The following is a 19,646-nucleotide window of genomic DNA, read 5'->3' as shown; positions in this document are numbered from 1 at the left end:
GGTAGAGACAATCTCTTTTTGTAGGCTTTGAATAAGATTAAGGTTTCTTAAGATTTTCTTTGGCTTGTCTCTTTTTCTGAGATTGAACATAAACCGTCGATCAAAGGTGACTTGTGGGGTGAGAGATCTGAGTCATCCATTACATAGATGGGCCATCAACATTATGGAAGGTGCATGAACCATTATCTCCCTTTTCTAAACCATTTTCCCATCAATAAAAATTAAATAAATTAAATCTAATCAAAATATTATGCATACCATAAAATAGCACAAGTCCACTCAATCTTTCCACAAAATCATTCAAAGATATATCAAGTCAATATTTAGTCAATATCTTCCAACCATATGGCCATATGTCATATCACCAAAAAATAAGAAAAAGAATAAGGGTGGGACGTGCCCCCCAAGGGAGGCATTCATAGGCCCCACCTCCTAAAAATATGGCAGGCCCATGTGTACAATGGGCCCCCATGATATTTTTATATATTTAAAATTAATAAAAAGATTTTAGAATATTATTTGAATATTTAAAAAATTTTAAAATCAATATCTTTAATTTTATAAATCTAAAAATTATAAATAAAATATTCAGGGGTTCATAAAAATCCAAATAATAATCTTAAAATAATTTCCATCATAAAACAAACACAATTAAATTAATTTGATGGAAAAATGATCCATATGGTTTATGAATCAACAATCATGGGGCACTCCACCTTCAACTGTGGACTACAGACCACACTTGATTTATCAGACCGACCTAATGTTTCTCATGACCCACAGTCCAAGCACGGGCTCATTAGCGGGTCACCAAAGTCTGGCTGATGAGCCAAGAGATCGCAATCTCAGTATGTGGATATCAGGTCCTCCCTTAGAGACGAGTCAAGGTCACTTAGACCTGATGCGGGCATAGCTCCTATGGTGCATAAGGGTATCTCTCGCATTTGCATACGCTTCACCTTAAAAGGTGGATTTTTTGTTTTTCCGAACGATCTATCGATATGCATGCCGTGTGATGGCACATGGATGAGGCTTTGGCCCCAGTCTCTGTAGGCCACTATCACACACAAGGGTCACACAGTCCTTCGGCTCACTCATCCGGGCATAGTCTCTGACCGCATCAAGGGCTAACCCATTAGAACCCTTCTTGGTTTGTTCTTTTATGCCCAGGTAACATGGATTTTTCTCAACCGACTAGCCTAGATTGTCAAGCATAGTCTGGTATCTGCAAACATCATTTGCTTAGTATGACCCATAAGGGACCACACTCCCACTGGGTTCATGTTCCATAAAATCATTTCTTTTTACAATGAGCCCGTGCTTGGACTGTGGGCTTTGGTAACATGTTCCACTTGGCCTTTGAAGGCCTTATATTCTCTCTTTCTCACTTTCTCTCATTCCCATCTCTCTCTCCCAATTACAATCTCTCTTAAGTATTTTTACTTATTCTCTCAATACATTAATCATGGCTTTCGCCATCAATCCTTTCATAAAAGAATTTATAGAGGCAAAACATTTTTCTCTTTGCTGCTCGGATGTCATCCAAAATATGGTCGTAGCTCATCTTTCACATCGCATCGCGAATCATGGACCTATTGTCGCAAAAGACCATCACGTACCCTCATCGCATGAGATCGTATGTTCAGGGGCTCAAAAGAGTTCTCCAAATAAGCTGCTCCTTTTTGTAGCCAACAACCAGCACCAAACATTTGGGTTCCATTGGTGAACAACATAGTCTGTTTTCCCATTTGGCATGTCAAATACTAGCAGGTGCTCCCACTGGAATATTTAGTTTATTTGGATCTCGATCTTTCTCAATCTCACTTCATTCCTCAGGTGATAAAAACATGGTTATATATGCTTGGAGTTCTTATGAATCATGGCTCTTTTGACACTCATAACGTCACTATGTTGTCGCAGAAAATTCTTACTGTCTCACAACGCATGAGGTGAAAGTCAAGTCGATTAAGAAATTTTTTAATCCATATAGCCTCCTCGATCACCAAACAGCATGCCATGTACTTTGCATTCGTGGTGGACAATTTTGTCACATTCTTGTTTCTTTGATTTTCAAAAAACTGCACTCCCTTCAAGCATGAACACATATCCAGATGTAGACTTCGCATCATCTGGATCTGTGAGATAGCTTGCACCTGTATATCTAAATATCTAAGCAGCTAAAAAAAACGTGGGACTGTAGCAGCTCCCACTCAATTATTGAACATAAAACATATACATTCTCAACATTATTATGAATATATCATGAGGTAGCATATCAAGTCTCATGAAATATGTAATTTAATACCCGTTGGTTTCATAATATGCAAAAACCTTAATGAACTACAAAGGTTGAATCACACTGGACATCTTGGTAGTAAATTCATACAAACCAAGTTATCTACTCAACACAACATATGTTAGGGAAGCCCAGCATGATGGCATTCCTACAACATTCCCTATGATTCAAAGTCTTAGGTAATCAATAATTCAAAGTCTTAGGTAATCGAGGATTCAAAGTCTTAGGTATTTTTTTAAAAAAATGCATGATAGTTTTTCTCCCACTTTTATAAATACCTTCAAGACAGAATGTTTTCTTTTTAATAAAAAAAAATTGACTTAGTATATATATATATATATATATATATATATGTATCCACAAGCAATAGTTATATAATAGTATGACAGTTTAAAATGATTTTCATAAAGACTTAATGGACCTTGCAAGACTACGTGGTTTTCTCAAAACCATATTCATAGACTTAGGATTTTCTTAAATCATCTAATTTAATTATAAAATACATGCTTAGCCTTCATAAATCATTTTACCGCATTCACCTTTAATTTCCTACCAAGTCAAGTTTATGGCCATAAAAACAAATCATATATACCATCTTATAATTTTATCCAAAATAAAGCATGACTAAATAATGTTTATTAAAGCCTTGACAAATACTTCCTTTTTTACAATTATGGAGAATTTATCAAGAGATCACCATCACTTGCAACACATCATATTATAGACATTATTGAGAGGTTCGTCACCAAAACCAAGTTCCATCAGAACACTCCCTTTGTGCTTGTATATTTGAATGAGTCACACCCATCTCTCGTATTTCATCCTTAAGGCTCAAAGCCCTTGATCAAATCACATCTCCATGTATACCACTACCTTAAGTAGTTCATACTCAAGGTTGTTAGCACCTATCACTTAATGTCCATATACTCCATACATATTCATAAGACAATTAGCCAAAATATAACCAAAGCATATTAAAGAAAGTTATTGAATCCTCTTTCCCTACATGACCTTACCATACAATGTGGGATAGATTTCATACCTCAAAACCATGTAGTGTGGTACTTGGCCTTTCTTTATTCATCGCTTTTACTTGTTTGACAAGCTTTTGTAATCTTGGAAGTGCACGCAATTGATGGAGAATAGTGGTTATTAGTTTCACATGTCATGAAGTGTCCATTTCTTCGGCACTTGGATTCTCCTATCTTACACCGTGAAGAAAATCTCTTTTTCATCCCATTATTTTAAATATCACAATTTTGATTCTCCCACTGATCTTTAGCGTTTCTATGCTTCTACCAAGTCTCTCTATATATCCCATCATTTCGAAGAAACTAAGATGCTTTTATAGGTATTGTGTTTCTTCTTCTTTCTGTTATTTTCAGATCAAATACTCTTCACATTGAGTGTCTTATCTTGCCAATTCTGTATTACATCTCTCTGAAGTTGTACTATAATAAATCATACTCATGGCATACTATAAAGCCTTTTAAAATGAGTCTTAAAGGTCTCCATAATTGGGAATTCAAGGATATGCCTTAACATGCTATATCTTTTAATTTACTGCAGCATAGAACATGAGCATCCCATGATAAAAATATGACATCTGTCAACTCATAAAAAGGTTATCTTCAAATCCTTTTGAGTATTGAAATAGACTCAAAAATATAAAATAATGCTTAGTTCCATCCCTAAATCATACCATATAGTGAGCCTTTGTTTCAGTGACATTTAAGTCACAATGCAATTTTCTCAGCAGAAAATCAGATTGAGCACCTCTCAATAAATTGTTTCTCTCAAGTCTCAAATAATTTCTTCCTAAAATCTTTAGTGTTGAAAACTAGACTAAAAAAAAAACCACAACATCATAGTTTGAATTCCAAATAATACTTTTCTTTAAAGAAAAAAATAAGTGACATTCATGTCACAAAATAAATTATACTGCATAATTCCAGGATGAACACAATCTAGTAAAATTGTCTTTTCTCTCAACTCTCATAAAGTTTCCATTTCAAACCAACTTTATTTGAAATTAGACACATAATGATAACACATATCATTCCACAAGCCTCATATGATTTTGTTAAGTAGGCTTGAAAAATATAGATATTTATGTCTTAGTGAATAGCATACCAAATTACAGAAAATTCAAGATAACCTCTCTTCAGTCCAAAATTTTTATTCCTCTCTTCCCATAGATATTTCTCTCTCAAATAAATTTTATTATAAATTAGACTCAAAATTAAAGTCTAAAAACTTAGTGTGAACCATAAAAAATTCTGCTAAGAATAGAAATTAAATCTTAACTTCCAAGTCATGAAAATAATTTTCTTTGCAGAAAACAGCACTTGCGCATCTTTCAATAAATTGATCATATCTTTCAAACCACAAGGACTTTCTTGATGAAACATTTTTTGTTTGAAAGTAGACTCAATTTTGTGAGTTACAGTAAAATTTCAGTAATAAATAAAATCATATGATTAGTGGAAAAAATCACGGAACACAATAGACAGTTCTTAGATTTTGCAGGGTCAGAACTGACACTCTTTATTAATGATTCCATAACTTTCAATTCCCTTAGGATCTCCCACTGAAATTTTTCAAGTAGATCCTACTCTTAAAGACACAAAATATCACTGAAGTATGTAATAGAAAAATATCTCATTATATTCTTCATATCACTACTCCAATATAGCCTAGAATACTTATTCTGCAGAGTGTTTTTTCGGTGTTGAATTATTTCAATAATTCTTAACCGTTGGTGTATTTCTTGATCACAAAGGTCATTAGCTTTCTTATATATCATTTTCAATATCATTTTCAAACTTGATCTAAACTCAATAAAGAGAAAATACAATTAATGACATCAAGTATCAATAGCTCTGATACTAATGAAAGAAAGACCTATGTGATCATTTACAGGGGAATACATTTTATTTTATTTTTTCTTCACCCCTTTCTTTTGGCAAAGATCACTTACATGTGGCCTTTATTATAATAAGATACATTTCAAAAGAAAATCAACATAACAATAAAGCCAATATCTTAACAACTTGATGTCATTGAAACAATTATGCACTATGCTTGAGAATAAAAGATAAGATTGCAAGAAATGAAAGGAAGAGTGCTGGAGATTACCTCAACCGGGCTTGTTACACCCCACACTAAGTCACCACCATCCGATGGTGTAAGGTCACCGGTTTAGCTTCAATTTCGATCCGGGAGAGCAAATTTCGGCCAAGCCACACCAATAGAGCATGAACCTTTTTTATCACAAACTCAAACCCTAGGTGAATTCTCTTAGCAACTTAGTTTGAGAGAGATGGATCTTTGTGCTAAACTCTTAAATTCTTTCACAATGTGGGAGAGAGAGATCAAACATAAGAGAGATAAACTTTCTTAAGAGAGAGAGATAGAAAGATAAGGTGTAGACATTTTTTGGTAGAGACAATCACTTTTTATAGGCTTTGGATAAGATTAGTGGGGTTTAGGGTTTTATTTGGCTTGCCTCTTCTTGTGAGATTGAACATAGACCGTCGATCAAGGGTGCCTTGTGGGGTGAAAGATCTGAGCCATCCATTTTATAGATGGGCTATCAACATTATGGAAGATGTATGAACCATTTTCCCATCAATAGAAATTAAATAAATTAAATCTAATCAAAATACTGTGCATACATAAAATAGCACAAGTCTACTCAATTTTTCTACAAAATCTTTCAAAGATAGATCAAGTCAATATTTAGTCAATATCTTTTTACCATATGGCTACATGTCATATCACCAAAAAATAGGAAAGAGAATAAGGGTGGGGCGTACCACCCAAGGGAGGCACTCATGGGCCCCACCTTCTAAAAATATGGCGGACCCATGTGCACAATGGGCCCCCATAATATTTTTATACATTTAAAATTAATAAAAATATTTTAGAATATTATTTGAATATTCAAAAAATTATAAAATCAATATCTTTAATTTTATAAATCCAAAAATTATAAATAAAATATCCAGGGGTTCATAAAAATTCAAATAATAATCTTAAAATAACTTTCATCATAAAACAAACACAATTAAATTAATTTGATGGGAAAAGAATCCATATGGTTTAGGAATCAACAATCATGAGGCGCTCCACCTTCAATTGTAGACTACAGACCACAGTTGCTTTATCAGACTGACCCAATATTTCCCATGACCCATAGTGCAAGCAAGGGCTCATTAGCGAGTCACCAAAATCCGGCCAATGAACCAAGGGATCACAATCTCAGTCTGTAGATTTCAAGTCCTCCCCTAGAGACGAGTCAAAGTCACCTAGACCTAATGCGACCATAGCTCCTATGGTGCATAGGGGTATCTCTCGCACATGCATATGCTTCACTCTAAAAGGTGGATTTCTGGCTTTTCCGAACGATCTATCGATATGCATGTCGTGTGATGGCATATGGATGAGGCTTTCACCCCCGTCTCTGTAGACCACCATCACACACAAAAGTCACACAGTCCCTTGGCTCACTCATCCTGGCATATTCTCCGACCTCATCAAGGTCTAACCCATTAGAACCTTTCTCGGTTTGTTCTTTTATGCCCAGGTAATATGTGTTTTTTCCAACCGACTGGCCAAGATCGTCAAGTACAGTCCGGTATCTGCAAACATCGTTTGCATAGTATGGCCTACGAGGGACCACACTCCCACTGAGTTCATGTTCCACTATATCATTTCATTTTACAAGCACTCATAAGGCCTTTAAAGACCACACGAACCCAACAGTAAGTATAAGGAAGGAATGAGGAAAGTGTTAAGCAATGCGTAAAGCAAGAGGTTTTACTTTGTCAAGGCTGGCCGGCTCTCTCAAGTGGTGAAAATCACAAAGCCCATGCTGCGTTTGTTTTTAAAGTTTGGGGCCTTGGGTGATAACAAGTGGCTTAAGGAGATGGCTTAGCTGTGTTTTATTTTAGGCCGGCATAATTTTGGTGTACAACTTGTCCAAATGGGTGCACTTTGTATAGAGCCGAGGCTCCAAACAATCAAAATAAAGGTACCTTCAAATAGTGTCCAGAAATGTGATTTCAATACGATTTTTTTTTGCGATAGCCTTAAAATATATGTTCATCTTTAATTATAAATTTAAAAGCTTCAAAAATAGTGTAGATCAAACGGATCTACGAAAACTTGAAAATTGACAGTTCAAAAATGCGTTACAAGATGCTATTTCCAAAAGTTGAAATCTTTTTTTTCTCATGTCCACGAATCCTGATGTTGAGATGATCAATTAGAGGATGTTTGGCTCTAATTTGATTGTTTAGAACCTCGGTTTTATTTAAACTTTTTCATATATATATATATATATATATATATATATATATATATATATATATATATATATATATATATATATATATATATATATATATATATATATATATATATATATATATATGAAGCGGCTTTGCGACACCCATGGGCGAAAATGAACTAGTGTTTCCAGCTATAGACTCGACTCTATCCGATTTTATCAGATGGTGTGGATAAATCAATCATGCTATGTTCAGTACAGTCAATTTTTCTTGCGAAAAATATAGAAAACCGCAACAGACATAACTTAGTATTGAACCCCACACCCATAACTTAGTATTGAACCCCACACCCTATAATGCGAGAGCGAGGATTATCGTAGTGATGATTCTGGTAATGAAAACGAGCCAACCAACAAACCCGTTGAAAGATTTTCTGCTAGGTCGCTAGTTAACGTTTCAAAATAAATAAGGCCATACTTAATTTTAACTGCCATTTGATAGTGCTACTTAGCCCACCCATTTCAATGAACCCTAATCCAATCAGATTTGCATCGAAAATAGGTTAAAGAAAAAATTTTGAGACTTTTATACTTTCCCTTTGTAAGTGCAATGACCAAGTTCTTTCTAGGAGAATAAGGCATGCTGTTGTTGCACGCCAATGCTTTCGGAATTCGCACATGAATCTAAGTTTGGGCTTCTCTAGCATTTAAATTACAATAGAAACTTAGGGCGAGTTTCAATTGACTTCTAATCATGACTAAAAGTATATCTTTAGGCCTGTATGGATGTAATTGTTTATTTATAATTCACTATTTCATTAAAAGTATTTTGATAATAAATTGTTTGTCACTTAGTGGTGTCCATAAAAAAGTTATACATGAGATAGATTTATGGTCAGTTTTACATATGTTATCTTTTGAAACACTGCTTTTCTCTTATTCAATGTAATTTACTCAAAATTAAGTGTTTCATAATAAAAAGTTAAATAATTATATTATGTTAAAATAATAAAAAGTACATACCAAAGAACTAACAAAATAGTATTTTCCAGAGTGCAAAAATTCTAGTTAAGATAGTCTATTCCTAATAAATTCAATTATCATGAAAACATACCCTTCAAATACTCTATAATATACTAATCATGGATACTCTGTAATGGATTTGGTGTGAAAACAAGAAATATAGGGCCATAGGAATTCACTAAGGTCACAAAAAAGAAAGAAAATAAGAAGAAGAAACTTGTTGTAGCCTTCATTCTTTATTTAAAAACTACTATTAATTCCTTACTAAAAGTAAACTACTGCGATTTATACAAACTCGCCCTACTGTGTTATTGTTCATATTCTATATATTGTCTTACCCTTATTTACTAGATAGGTTTGTAGAAACGAAATACAATCCACAAAAACAAAAAAGAAGAAACAAACACAAAATAAATAGACAATCAACCACAACGCAAAGATATACGTGGTTCGGCAATGTGCCTACATCCACGGGAGATAAGAGCTTCTTTACTGGCAATGGAGAATAGGGTTACAATAGCTCTCTTTTTCTCACGCATCTTTGTTCTCTCTGATTACAAAGAAATCAGTGTTTTTCCCTTAACCCTAAAAAGAACCCCCATCGCTACAATTTATAGAGTTCCGTACAAATTACCAAAATACCCAAGTATGGATATATATATATATATATATATATATATATATATATATATATATATATATATATATCGAGTCTCAGCTAGATAGTACAAATTACCAAAATACCCTTGTACGGATATTCGGAGTTGTCCTTTTAACTCTACCTTAACAGATTTTTTTTTTCAGAATACAAGACATCAATCCTCAACAAGGTTGATCTTTCCTTGATCATGCAGGTTCAATTAGGTTGTATAATGTAACTACCTCTACATACGTATATGGGATTTTCTCTCACAAGTTTAAGATTGAGAAAATTCTTCTTCTCCACATGGGATCAGAGCCCTATCCTAGTTCACTTCTTCAGTAAGATACTATCTCTCATCCCTTTCAATTGGTTGGCTTTCTCATATCGTGTTTGTTTTCTCTCTCTCTCCACTCTCTTTCTCTATTGATTGTCTGTCTGCCCTTTTGGACCTCTTCTCTCTCTACTCTGGGCATTAAAAAAAGATTAGGGGCACGATTGACAATTGGAACTTAAGTGAAAGGACATCCCAACTTCCAGCTCACTCTTATAGTTCTAAGTTCAGCTAGGTTTTATTTTATGGTAAGAGAAGTCCACATCCCTCACAAATGGGGATCGTGGCCCTCCAACCCTCCCCATGGAGAGCAAAGATTCAGGAGCGTGGATCACACACCGTGGGATTTTTATTTTTTTTCCGTCGCTTTAGGCTTGCATGTCGTCCTTTTTATTTCGTTTTCCCTTTCTTGCCTCTCCAACCTTATGCCCCTCTTTGTCTCTGCCTCTCACCGAAGTCCTTCTCCTCACTGGGGACAAACTTGAAAAACAATAAAAAAATTTGGGAAAAGGGGGGGGGGGGGATTTTCGCATAAATAATCCACATTTTTGCAGTAGTCCATAATTACTATTTTTTATAGGGAATGTATACCATGAGACCATTTTTTGCAGTAGTCCACAATTACCATTTTTTATAACTTTTAGCCTAGTTAGTGACACACTTACAACTACCTGATTTTAAATCTGATGGATAAGAGTGATCGTAACCTCCTTGTACTAAAAATAAATGACCATTCCTTTTTTATATGATGTGGACATAGTTTTGATAGATGAGAACTAACACAAAGTTAGAACTTTGGATCGATGCTCTAGAATCTAAAGGTTTTAAAATTAGCCGGATTAAGACAGTATATGGAATGCAATTTTAGTAATAATAGGAGTAGAGACGAGGAAGTTGTTAACATTGACAACCAAGAAGTAGCAAAAAGACCACACTTTCGGTACCTTGGGTCAATAATCCATGAAAATTGAGAGATTGAGGAAGATGTTACACATAGAATTAGATGTGGGTGGGCAAAATGGAGATGTACAACTAGAATTTTATGTGATCGCCGTATACCAATGAAGTTGAAGGTTAGTTCTATAGGACAGCTGTGAGACCAGTATTGCTTTAAGAGGCGAAATGTTGGGTGGACACAAAACAATATACCCATAAAATGAGTGTAGCGGAGATGAGGATATTGAGATGGATGAGTGGTAAGACAAGAAGGTATAGATTCTAAAATGAACCCATTCGGGAACATTTATGTATGGTATCAATAAGTGGCAAGACAAGAAAGAGCAGACTTAAGTGGGCTGGTCATGCATGGCATCGATCTAATACAACACCTATTAGGAAGTGCGAGTTACTTCAAGTTGAAGGATTAAAAAGAGCAATGGGTAGGCCCAAAAAGACATGGCTGGAGGTAGTCTCAAAAGATATGAGGACTTATGGCATCATTAAGAGTAAGACCTCAAATAGAGTAGAATGGCCGACCCAGATTCGTATAGCCGACCCTAATTTATTAGAAAAAGGCTATGATGATGATGATGATGATTTGATATGGACAAAAATTTTCCTCAAGAAAGCAAACTTTCTCCTCTACGAAAAAAATATGTATCGCAATGGTCCACTTGCAAAATATCATAGATACTAAAAAATACATTATACAAAATTAAAACACTAGATATTTCTGCATTGCACTGTTGGGCTCGTTTGGCTTCATGGGTTAACAAATCCAGGTTTTGAATCAAAACCGTGTTATGTCAAACCTTGATTATGTTAAAACGTGGTCACTCAAACAGGACTTGTTTTGATGGCTTTCAATAGTACTCAGGTTATGCAAATCTCATGTTTGAATATTTTTTGAATAACCTGATTTGCTATTGCACATAAAGAGAGAACATATCAAGCTTGAAATTTTGAGATAGTTTCTCTCTCTAAAAAATTTGAGATAGTTTCTCTCTATAACAAATTAAATGAGATAGTTTCTCTCTATAACAAATTAAAATTTGTTAAATTTTCTCTCCAAAAATTTTGAAACAATTTCTCTCTCTAAAAATTTGAAATTTCGGATAGTTGATAATTTCTCTCTCCAAAAATTTTGAGATAGTTTCTATCTCTAAAATTTTTCAGGTAGATTCTCTTTCTAAAATTTGGCATAGTTTCTCTCACTAAAATTTTAAGCAACTTTCCCTCTCTAAAACATAAAATTTAAGATAGTTTCTCTAAAAATTTCTAGATAGTCTCTCTCTAAAAAAATTTAGGGAATTTCTTTCTCTAACATTTGATATAGTTTCACTCTCTAAAATTTAAAGATACTTTCTCTTTCAATAATTTGAAATTTGATATGGTTTTTCTCTCGAAAGATTTTGAGATAGTTCTCTCTCTAAAAGTTTTGGGTTGTTTCTCTCTATAAAATTTGATATAGTTTCTCCTCTAAAACTTAAAATTGGATATTGTTTCTCTCTATAAAAAATTTGAGATAGTTTGTCCAATATTTTTTAGGTAATTTAGTTTCCCTTCTGAAAATTTTAAGATACTCTATCTCTATAAAGATTAAAAGTTGAGATGATTTCTCTCTCTAAAAATTTTTAGATAGTTTCTCTCTCTCTAGATGTTCATGTTTTTTCTTTCTCTAAAATTTTAAGATATTTTCTCACTCCAAAACGTGAAATTTGAAATAGTTTCTCTCTTTAAAAATTTTGAGATTTTCTCTCTCTAAAAAGTTTTAGGTAGTTTCTCTCTCTAAATTTTACAATATTTTATCTCTAAAACTTGAAATTTAAGATAGTTTCTCTCTATAAAATTTCAAGCAATTTCTCTCTTTAAAATTTAATATGGTTTTCTTTTCTAAAAATTTAAGATACATTTTCTCTCTAAAACTTAAAATTTGAGATAGATAGTTTCTTTCTCTAAAATTTTGAGTTAGTTTCTCTCACTAAAAAATTTCAATTAGTTTCTCTCTTTAAATTTGACATGGTTTCTCTTTAAAATTTTAAGATATTGTCTCTATCTAAAACTTAAAACTTGGGATATTTTCTCTCTCTAAAAATTTTGAGATAGTTTCTCTCTCTAAAAATTTTCCAATAATTTTTCTCTCTAAAATTTCAATTAGTTTCTGTCTCTAAAATTTTATGATATGTTTTCTCTCTAAAAGTTGAAATTGGAGATAGTTTGTCTCTAAAATACTTGAAATAGTTCATCTCTCTAAAACATTTCAGGTAGTTTCTCTCTCTAAAATCTGATATAGTTTCTCTCTCTAATTTTAAAAGACTTTATCTAGCTAAAACTTAAAATTTGCTATAATTAAAAAGTTTGTAAAGGTTTCTCTCTCTAAAAATTTTCAAGTAATTCTCTCTCTAAAATTTGATATAGTTTCTCTTTCTAAAATTTTAAGATACTTTCTTCTCTAAAATTTGAAATTTGATTTAGTATTTCTCTCCAAAAAATATGAGTTAGTTTTCTCTCTAGAAATTCCAGTAGTTTCTTTCTATAATTTGCTATAGTTTCTCTTGCTAAAATTTTAAGATACTCTTTCTCTCTAAAATTTAAAATTTGAAAATAAAATAACCAAAATACCCTTGAAAGTTTTAAAGGGTATTTTGGTCATTATATTTAAAATACTTTAACACGTCGGATCTAAGATTAAACAGTGAGTGACTCTCTTGATCAAAATTGAATGGCTGGAGCGTAGGGGGATGATAGTTCTTCTATGCGGTGTAGGGGAAGTATAGAAACCTTTCCCATATTATATTCCATCTTTTATCCTTACACAAAGTCATGTTTTGGATAGCCCAATTTTTTTTCTTGATTTTGTTTACCGAGGTTTTGGCCCTCTTTCTTGGTGTGATGTATCCAAAATAAGTTGCCAAACATGTTTTTATGCAAGATACCCATTGCAAAGTGCATAACCTCGGTAACATTACGCCAAAGACGTAATGTACTATAAATTCTTTATTTTGTTGAAACGAATTTTATTAACTAAAAACAAGAGAGAAACTACATTTATGAACAAAGGAAGGAAACAATATCAAGGAATGAATAATACAAGTAATAGAAGGCATAAGCCATGCACGTTTCAAAAATCAATCTCAAGGCTTGGGCGGGGCGAGTCCAGCCTTGAGTTTCTGGATAGTTGCAACATCAGTCTTCGAAGACTTGGCCAAGACCTCGTCACTAATCCCATTGGTGAAGAGAGTCGTCGGAACAGACACTGTTCCTGCACTGGCACTCCCAAATGACGACAAAGCCATGGCCGGATATTGAGCATTGGAGTTATATTGGTAGTGAACCAAGCCTTTCGGGAACACAAACATGTCTCCCTTTTGAAGGGTTTGAGCATAGAGATTGCCAGTAGTGTCCACCACCCCTACCTCCAGAGAGCCTTGTACCAAGAGCAGGAGCTCTGCGGAGCGCGGGTGGGTGTGTGGGGGGTTAACGCCACCAGAAGGGAATTGCAGTACAGCATATGACACACTTTGGCCATCCAAAGCTGAGAATTCGGCTTTGGTAGCTTTAGTCACCTTCAAATTGGGCAACGGCTTGGATCCTACAACGACGCGCATGCCTATAAACGTGAAGAAGTTGCCGTCTGGAGCAGTGATGTTGGGAGGGAGGATGAAGTCTGAGAGGATGTCTGGGTCGCTTGCATTAATGGACATGAGCACCATGGCCCATGCCTAGCCCATAGACACTGGTGGAAGCCATTGGTAATGGATATTTAGGTCATTGTAGCAAAAGTTGAATGTTTGAGTTTGTGGAAATGGTATGGGGTATTTATGTGTATGTGTAGAGAGTGAGGAAAGTGGAAAGCAAGAGGTTTTAGTTGGGAAGGGTGGCAGGCTCAAGTGTTGAAAATCACAAAGGCCAGGCTGGCTTTGTCGAGCTTAGGTGATAACAGTGTTAGGGGATTGAGGGGGGTTTGTTTTATTTAGGCCGGCATCATTTTGATGCACAACTGTTCCAAATGGGTAGGGATTCTCACTCTTCACATCATGGGACGCCTTAGTGGGCTTTTTCTCTTAGGAAATTTACTTTCATACTGTTATGATCTGGTCCCAAAATATCCACTATTATTTATGCCGACGTCCTCGCTCTCCTATTTTTTTTTATTTTTTCCTAAGTTTGCCTTTTGTTCTATCTTTTAAACATCGAACTGCATATTAAATCTATTTTTCAAATATTTTTATATCCATAGGTTGGTTCCATGTTAAAACCATCAAATTGTGACCACCCTACTACCCTTTTTAGTGCGTTTGATGGTAGAAGCATCAAATTGCCATTTAGACCTCATTTTCTCAAGGTTAGGTTGTGCGATGTTTTAGTCATCGAAAACATCGTGAACCAACTAAAAAGTGTAGGCCACTCCGATTTTTGGAACACCGGACCACCCGTACTTTAGACATTGAACTGACCTATAAATATCATAAAACCAAAAAAATCAATTTAATATATGATTTGATGTTTAATACCTCGACCCAAGGTTTGGAAAACAATGAAAATTTGGGGGGACAAGGACAAATATCGCATGTTTTAGACCATCACGTAATAACGGTTAAATCAAGTGGTTCGGACATAGCTTTCCATTTTTTCTTATTCGCCCATTGAAAATCACCTACCCAAATCCGGTATGGTGTGTGGATGCCCAATCCGGTACGGTGTGTGGACAACCACGGTGTATGAGTCGATTAATTGCCCTATTCCCACCAATTTTAATTTTTTATACCTGGTGCTTTCTGCTTTGGTTATAGAGGATTGGCTGATCCGAATTGGAATCATCGATCGATCGGGATCGAGTTCATGAGTCAGCTATTCAATCGGGTTTTTAAACACGGTTCTTTTTACGTACTTTTATGACTTAGCTGTTCATTCAAGTTGAAATGGCTTAATATGGAGCCTGAGTTTCTTATACTTATTAATAATGACCTCTTTATTTATTGAAAAATTGATAATCAATCTTTTTTTTTTTTGGTAGATAAGTGGGGAATACAGTCCTTACTCGTTTTTAAAAATAATTAGTCATTTTTCAAATATATAAGTGGGAATGTAGCTGAGCTCAAATGGTGCTACCACCACGACCTCAACCCCATTCACGATAATGACTCACTTGAAATATTTATGTTGAGCATGACCATATAGATATCTCTTACCTCGTAAAAGGTTTCAATTTCTTTTGAGAAAACAAGGAAATTTGGAAATGAATGAGAAGTTGACAAAAGAAAGGCAAGAGGACTTGATAAAAGGAAGATAAATCCATAAAACTGTGCACTAACTTCTCAGCCATTCGATAGGGTAAAAAGATATGATATGATGATAATGATCATCTGATCACGATAACATCATGATCACACCGTTTATCAACAGGTTCGATGGTGATGGAAGTAGAATAGTATATCCATTTGAATGAATTACACTTTTTCATACAATATCGTTGTAGAAGTTTTACCTGGCGATTTAAATAATCACAATAAGATGCACCTCCAAATAGTATTGAAAAATGTTGTTTTAGAATTGAAAATTTATAATATAGAACGAAAATATTTACCTTAATTATGAAACTTAAAGCTTCAAAAATAGTATAGATTAAGTAGATTTATGAATATTTGAAAATCTTGAAAATTGACTGTCTAAATAATACATTACAAGATGCACTATTTTTAAGGCTTGAAATCGTCGTTTTTTTTTTTTCTTTTTTTTTATCTCTATACATCTCGAAATCAAGATAATCAACTGGAGAATTTTTTAGGTCAGAACAAACGTTTTTCCTTATGAAAATACAAATTTCCAATTGTTTTATATGCCTTAAGATTAGCCGTGCTTCAAATGCAAGTGATGAATCTTCCCCTTAAACACTTAGTCATGGTGTTTAAAGCATTGCTGGTGTGTCAGAGCAGATCGGGAACCATCCAAGCTAAGAATCACCCCTTTCACCCTTTTTTTTTTCTTATCAAAACTTCCCGAGTTTATGAATTCAGACTTGCCCAAGTCCAACCGAGGCGATTCTAAACCATAGTGAGTTGGAGCCTAATGACTTCTTCTTCTTCTATTTTTTGGTAGATCAATGGGGAATACAAGCTTTGCCCGTTTTTAGAAATAATCAGCAATTTTCAAATGCATCAATTGGAACCTAATGACTTTTTTTTTTTTTTGGGTAATTCAATGGGGAAGACCGACCCCTACCCGTTTTTTCAAATAGATTAGGAGTTAGCTTTTTGAAAATATTAGTAGAGTGGTGTTCATGATAGAAATGGAAACTATAACGTGGTAACTAAGGTGTGGGGTGCTACCATCACCACCAAAGCCCCTTTCCCAAAAGAGCCTAATGACTTTCTAAGAACGACTTGCATAAAAGGACGTGGTTCTTAAAATTCAAATCTTTCATATGGAAACTTTAATATATGTAATAATGGACTGGTATAAACTATGAAAATTTACGTAGAAATACCCCGGTCTGATATTTACAACATGGGCATCACTTTTTCTTTAGAAACACCTCACGCCTTTGTTTTCACCTATTTTCCTCCAAAGTCCGATATTATGAACACCGATACTCTTTTAATTTAAATTTTAGTCTTTTTTGAAGTGTGGGCACTGTTATGTTGTTGGAAACATTCCACCACCCAACACCTCATTTTTTTTTTTTTAACTAAATGGCCCGATGTTAGAAGCATCAGACCAAAATTTTTTTGAAAAAAAAAAATAGGCATGCCCAATACCTCCAATATTAGAAAGACCCAAGGAACAACTGCTATAAATAGGCTGGTCTTGATGTCTATAATATTAGATCCAACAAAGTATTAATCTGTAGTTGGGTAGGTCCGATGTTAGAGATATTAGACCGCCCCATTTTGTTTTCTTTTAAAAAAATTCAATCGGACATCTCCAATATCGAACCATGTACTCTAAATATGAGGAGTGGTTCAATGTTTCCAACATCCAACCAGTTCCTATAATTCAAAAACATTAAAAAATAAAATAAAAAGTGATAAGATGTCTGAAACATTGGATTTTGAAAGCAAAATAGAAAACAAAAAAAAACAAAAGGTGTGGGGTGTTTTTAAAGAAAAATACTGATCCGATGATGTAAGTTATCGGAACGGCGTACTGCATAAATTTCTCATAAATTTGTAAGAGCATGTTATTATCATAGACATATGAAAAAAATGATTAGATGTTTGGAATATTGGATTTTGGAAGCAAAATAGAAAAAAAAAAAAAAAGGGGCATGGGTGTTTTTAAAGAAAAAGTATTGATCCGATGATGTAAGTTATCGGATTGGTGTACTACATAAATTTGTAAGTGTGTTATTATCATGTACATATGGAAAAATATACAATGAGATCGTTTATCTTTTGTATAAGATGGTCAGAATTAATCTTGACTATTGGATGTGAAATTGGGTGGCTACATTTATTTAATTGACCAAGCAAGTTCAAAGAAAATTTTCTTTAATTTGTGACACATACAAGTTATCAAATTTCACATCTGATGGTTATAAATAATTGTGACCTCCTCGTACAATAAGTAAATGATCTCATTGTATACAATCCTTGCAACGCACCAAAATAAATGCGTGTCTTCATGCATCAATGTCCATCTTAGAGATGGACGTAAAGAAAAAAAGCATTCACTATAGTTCAAAATGAATTTTTTAGGGAGCCCGCTTATCTACAAGTGAGTGAGCTCTCTCACCAAACACTTTTCCTTATTAGAAACCCAAATAACATCCTAGGGTACTTATACTTTCCCTTTATTTTTGCCCAACATATTTTCACAAAAAACAAAAATAAAAAAAACATAACTTGAACAATGGGCCAACCTTAGGTGCAGGGTAGACTTCATTGTGACCAACTGTATAAAGACTTTTACTTCAATTAACAGAAAATACCCACCCCCCATCTCATAAAAGTGAAAGCGAAGTAAAACCAATCCCATCATCATAAATTCACATTCTCCTCTCCTACACCTTCATACCTACTCTGGAAAATTCACCAAAAAAAAGAAAAAATTCCATGGAAACCAAAACTCGACAGGAGACTCCTCTACCTCCCCCCCCCCCCCCCCCCTCCTCTTCCCCAATCAACCCATTTCAATAGATCAGAGGTCGACACCACACGCGCATTTCGATCCGTTAAAGAAGCGGTCGCCATTTTCGGCGAGCGCTTCTTAGCTTCCCAAATCCACACCAGCAAACCAACACTCTCTAGTCCTTCTCCTTTGCTTTCGGGTAAATACTCTAATCCTTCTCCTCCTCTTCTCTTTCCTCCTCCTAGAGCCTCTTCCTCGTCCAGCATTGATGTTCCACCTAACACCTCGGAGAGTCCGTTGCTCGAAAAATTCATTGAGGAATTGGAGGAGACAAAGCGCGAAGTTAAGGAGCTGAAAGCCAGAGAGACTGAGACAGAGATAGTTGTGGCTTCTCTAAATGCGGAGGTCCATAAGAACAGCGCAAAACTGGCGGCTGCCGAGGCCACGGCCGCCGCCTTAGCGGCTATGAAAGCCAAGGGAGTAGTGAGAGAAGAAGAAGAAATAAAAAGTGAAGGAAATAAAAACGAATTGGTGTTGTTCAAACGTGCTCCCTCTCTAGCCCAAGTTTTGGGCATGGGAGAGGAGACAAGCAGTGGAGATGGGTATAAACGCTTTACAATTGGAAATTCCTATAAGAAGAAAAAGAAGAAGCAGCAACAAGAACAAAGGAAAAAGAAGCCCATAATTCCTTTGATAACTGAATTCTTTAGGAGAAGCAAGAAGGACCATGTTGAGACCTGCACTTCTAAATACATTTCCTCTTACTATAATAACTCTAGTTTGTATTATTGCTAAGTCACACCTGTGGTAATAATTTATACAAGTGTTCTAACGTGTAGACCCAGTACCTTGGCCCTAAGTTTTGGATATCAATATATCCAACAATCCTCCGTGTGCAGAAGCTCTAAACCCGACGGGTTGATTTTTCGACGCACAACACTAAGGAGGGTGCTTATTGCTTGTGGGCATGGGTGTTAGATTTGGCTGCGCAATCACTAAATAACCCATTTATATGGGCATCACCACGTTCTACTTACATTCATTGGAAATC

General features: G+C 34.8%; 2 protein-coding genes across 2 annotated transcripts; one reads left to right on the top strand and one right to left on the bottom strand.

The window, feature by feature from the left end:
• Positions 1-13,477: 13,477 nt before the first annotated feature.
• LOC148779859 (germin-like protein 9-3) lies at positions 13,478-14,302 on the bottom strand. Its single transcript, XM_088850774.1, has one exon. The coding sequence runs from the start codon at positions 14,236-14,238 to the stop codon at positions 13,660-13,662; it is 579 nt and encodes a 192-aa protein (XP_088706900.1). The 5' UTR covers positions 14,239-14,302; the 3' UTR covers positions 13,478-13,659.
• Positions 14,303-18,544: 4,242 nt separating this feature from the next.
• On the top strand, positions 18,545-19,433 carry LOC18425720 (WEB family protein; the record flags this gene model as incomplete). The annotated part of the gene is made up of 1 exon (XM_006830257.3): positions 18,545-19,433. A coding segment is annotated over one exon (846 nt), but the record flags the coding sequence as incomplete, so codon positions are not given.
• Positions 19,434-19,646: the final 213 nt, after the last annotated feature.

Source organism: Amborella trichopoda, chromosome 11, assembly GCF_054954075.1.
Source record: "Amborella trichopoda isolate Santa Cruz 75 chromosome 11, AtrichopodaSantaCruz75HAP2 v2.0, whole genome shotgun sequence".
Taxonomy (NCBI): domain Eukaryota; kingdom Viridiplantae; phylum Streptophyta; class Magnoliopsida; order Amborellales; family Amborellaceae; genus Amborella; species Amborella trichopoda.
Note: the sequence above shows the minus strand (reverse complement) of the source record. Positions and strands in the feature narration are given on the sequence as shown.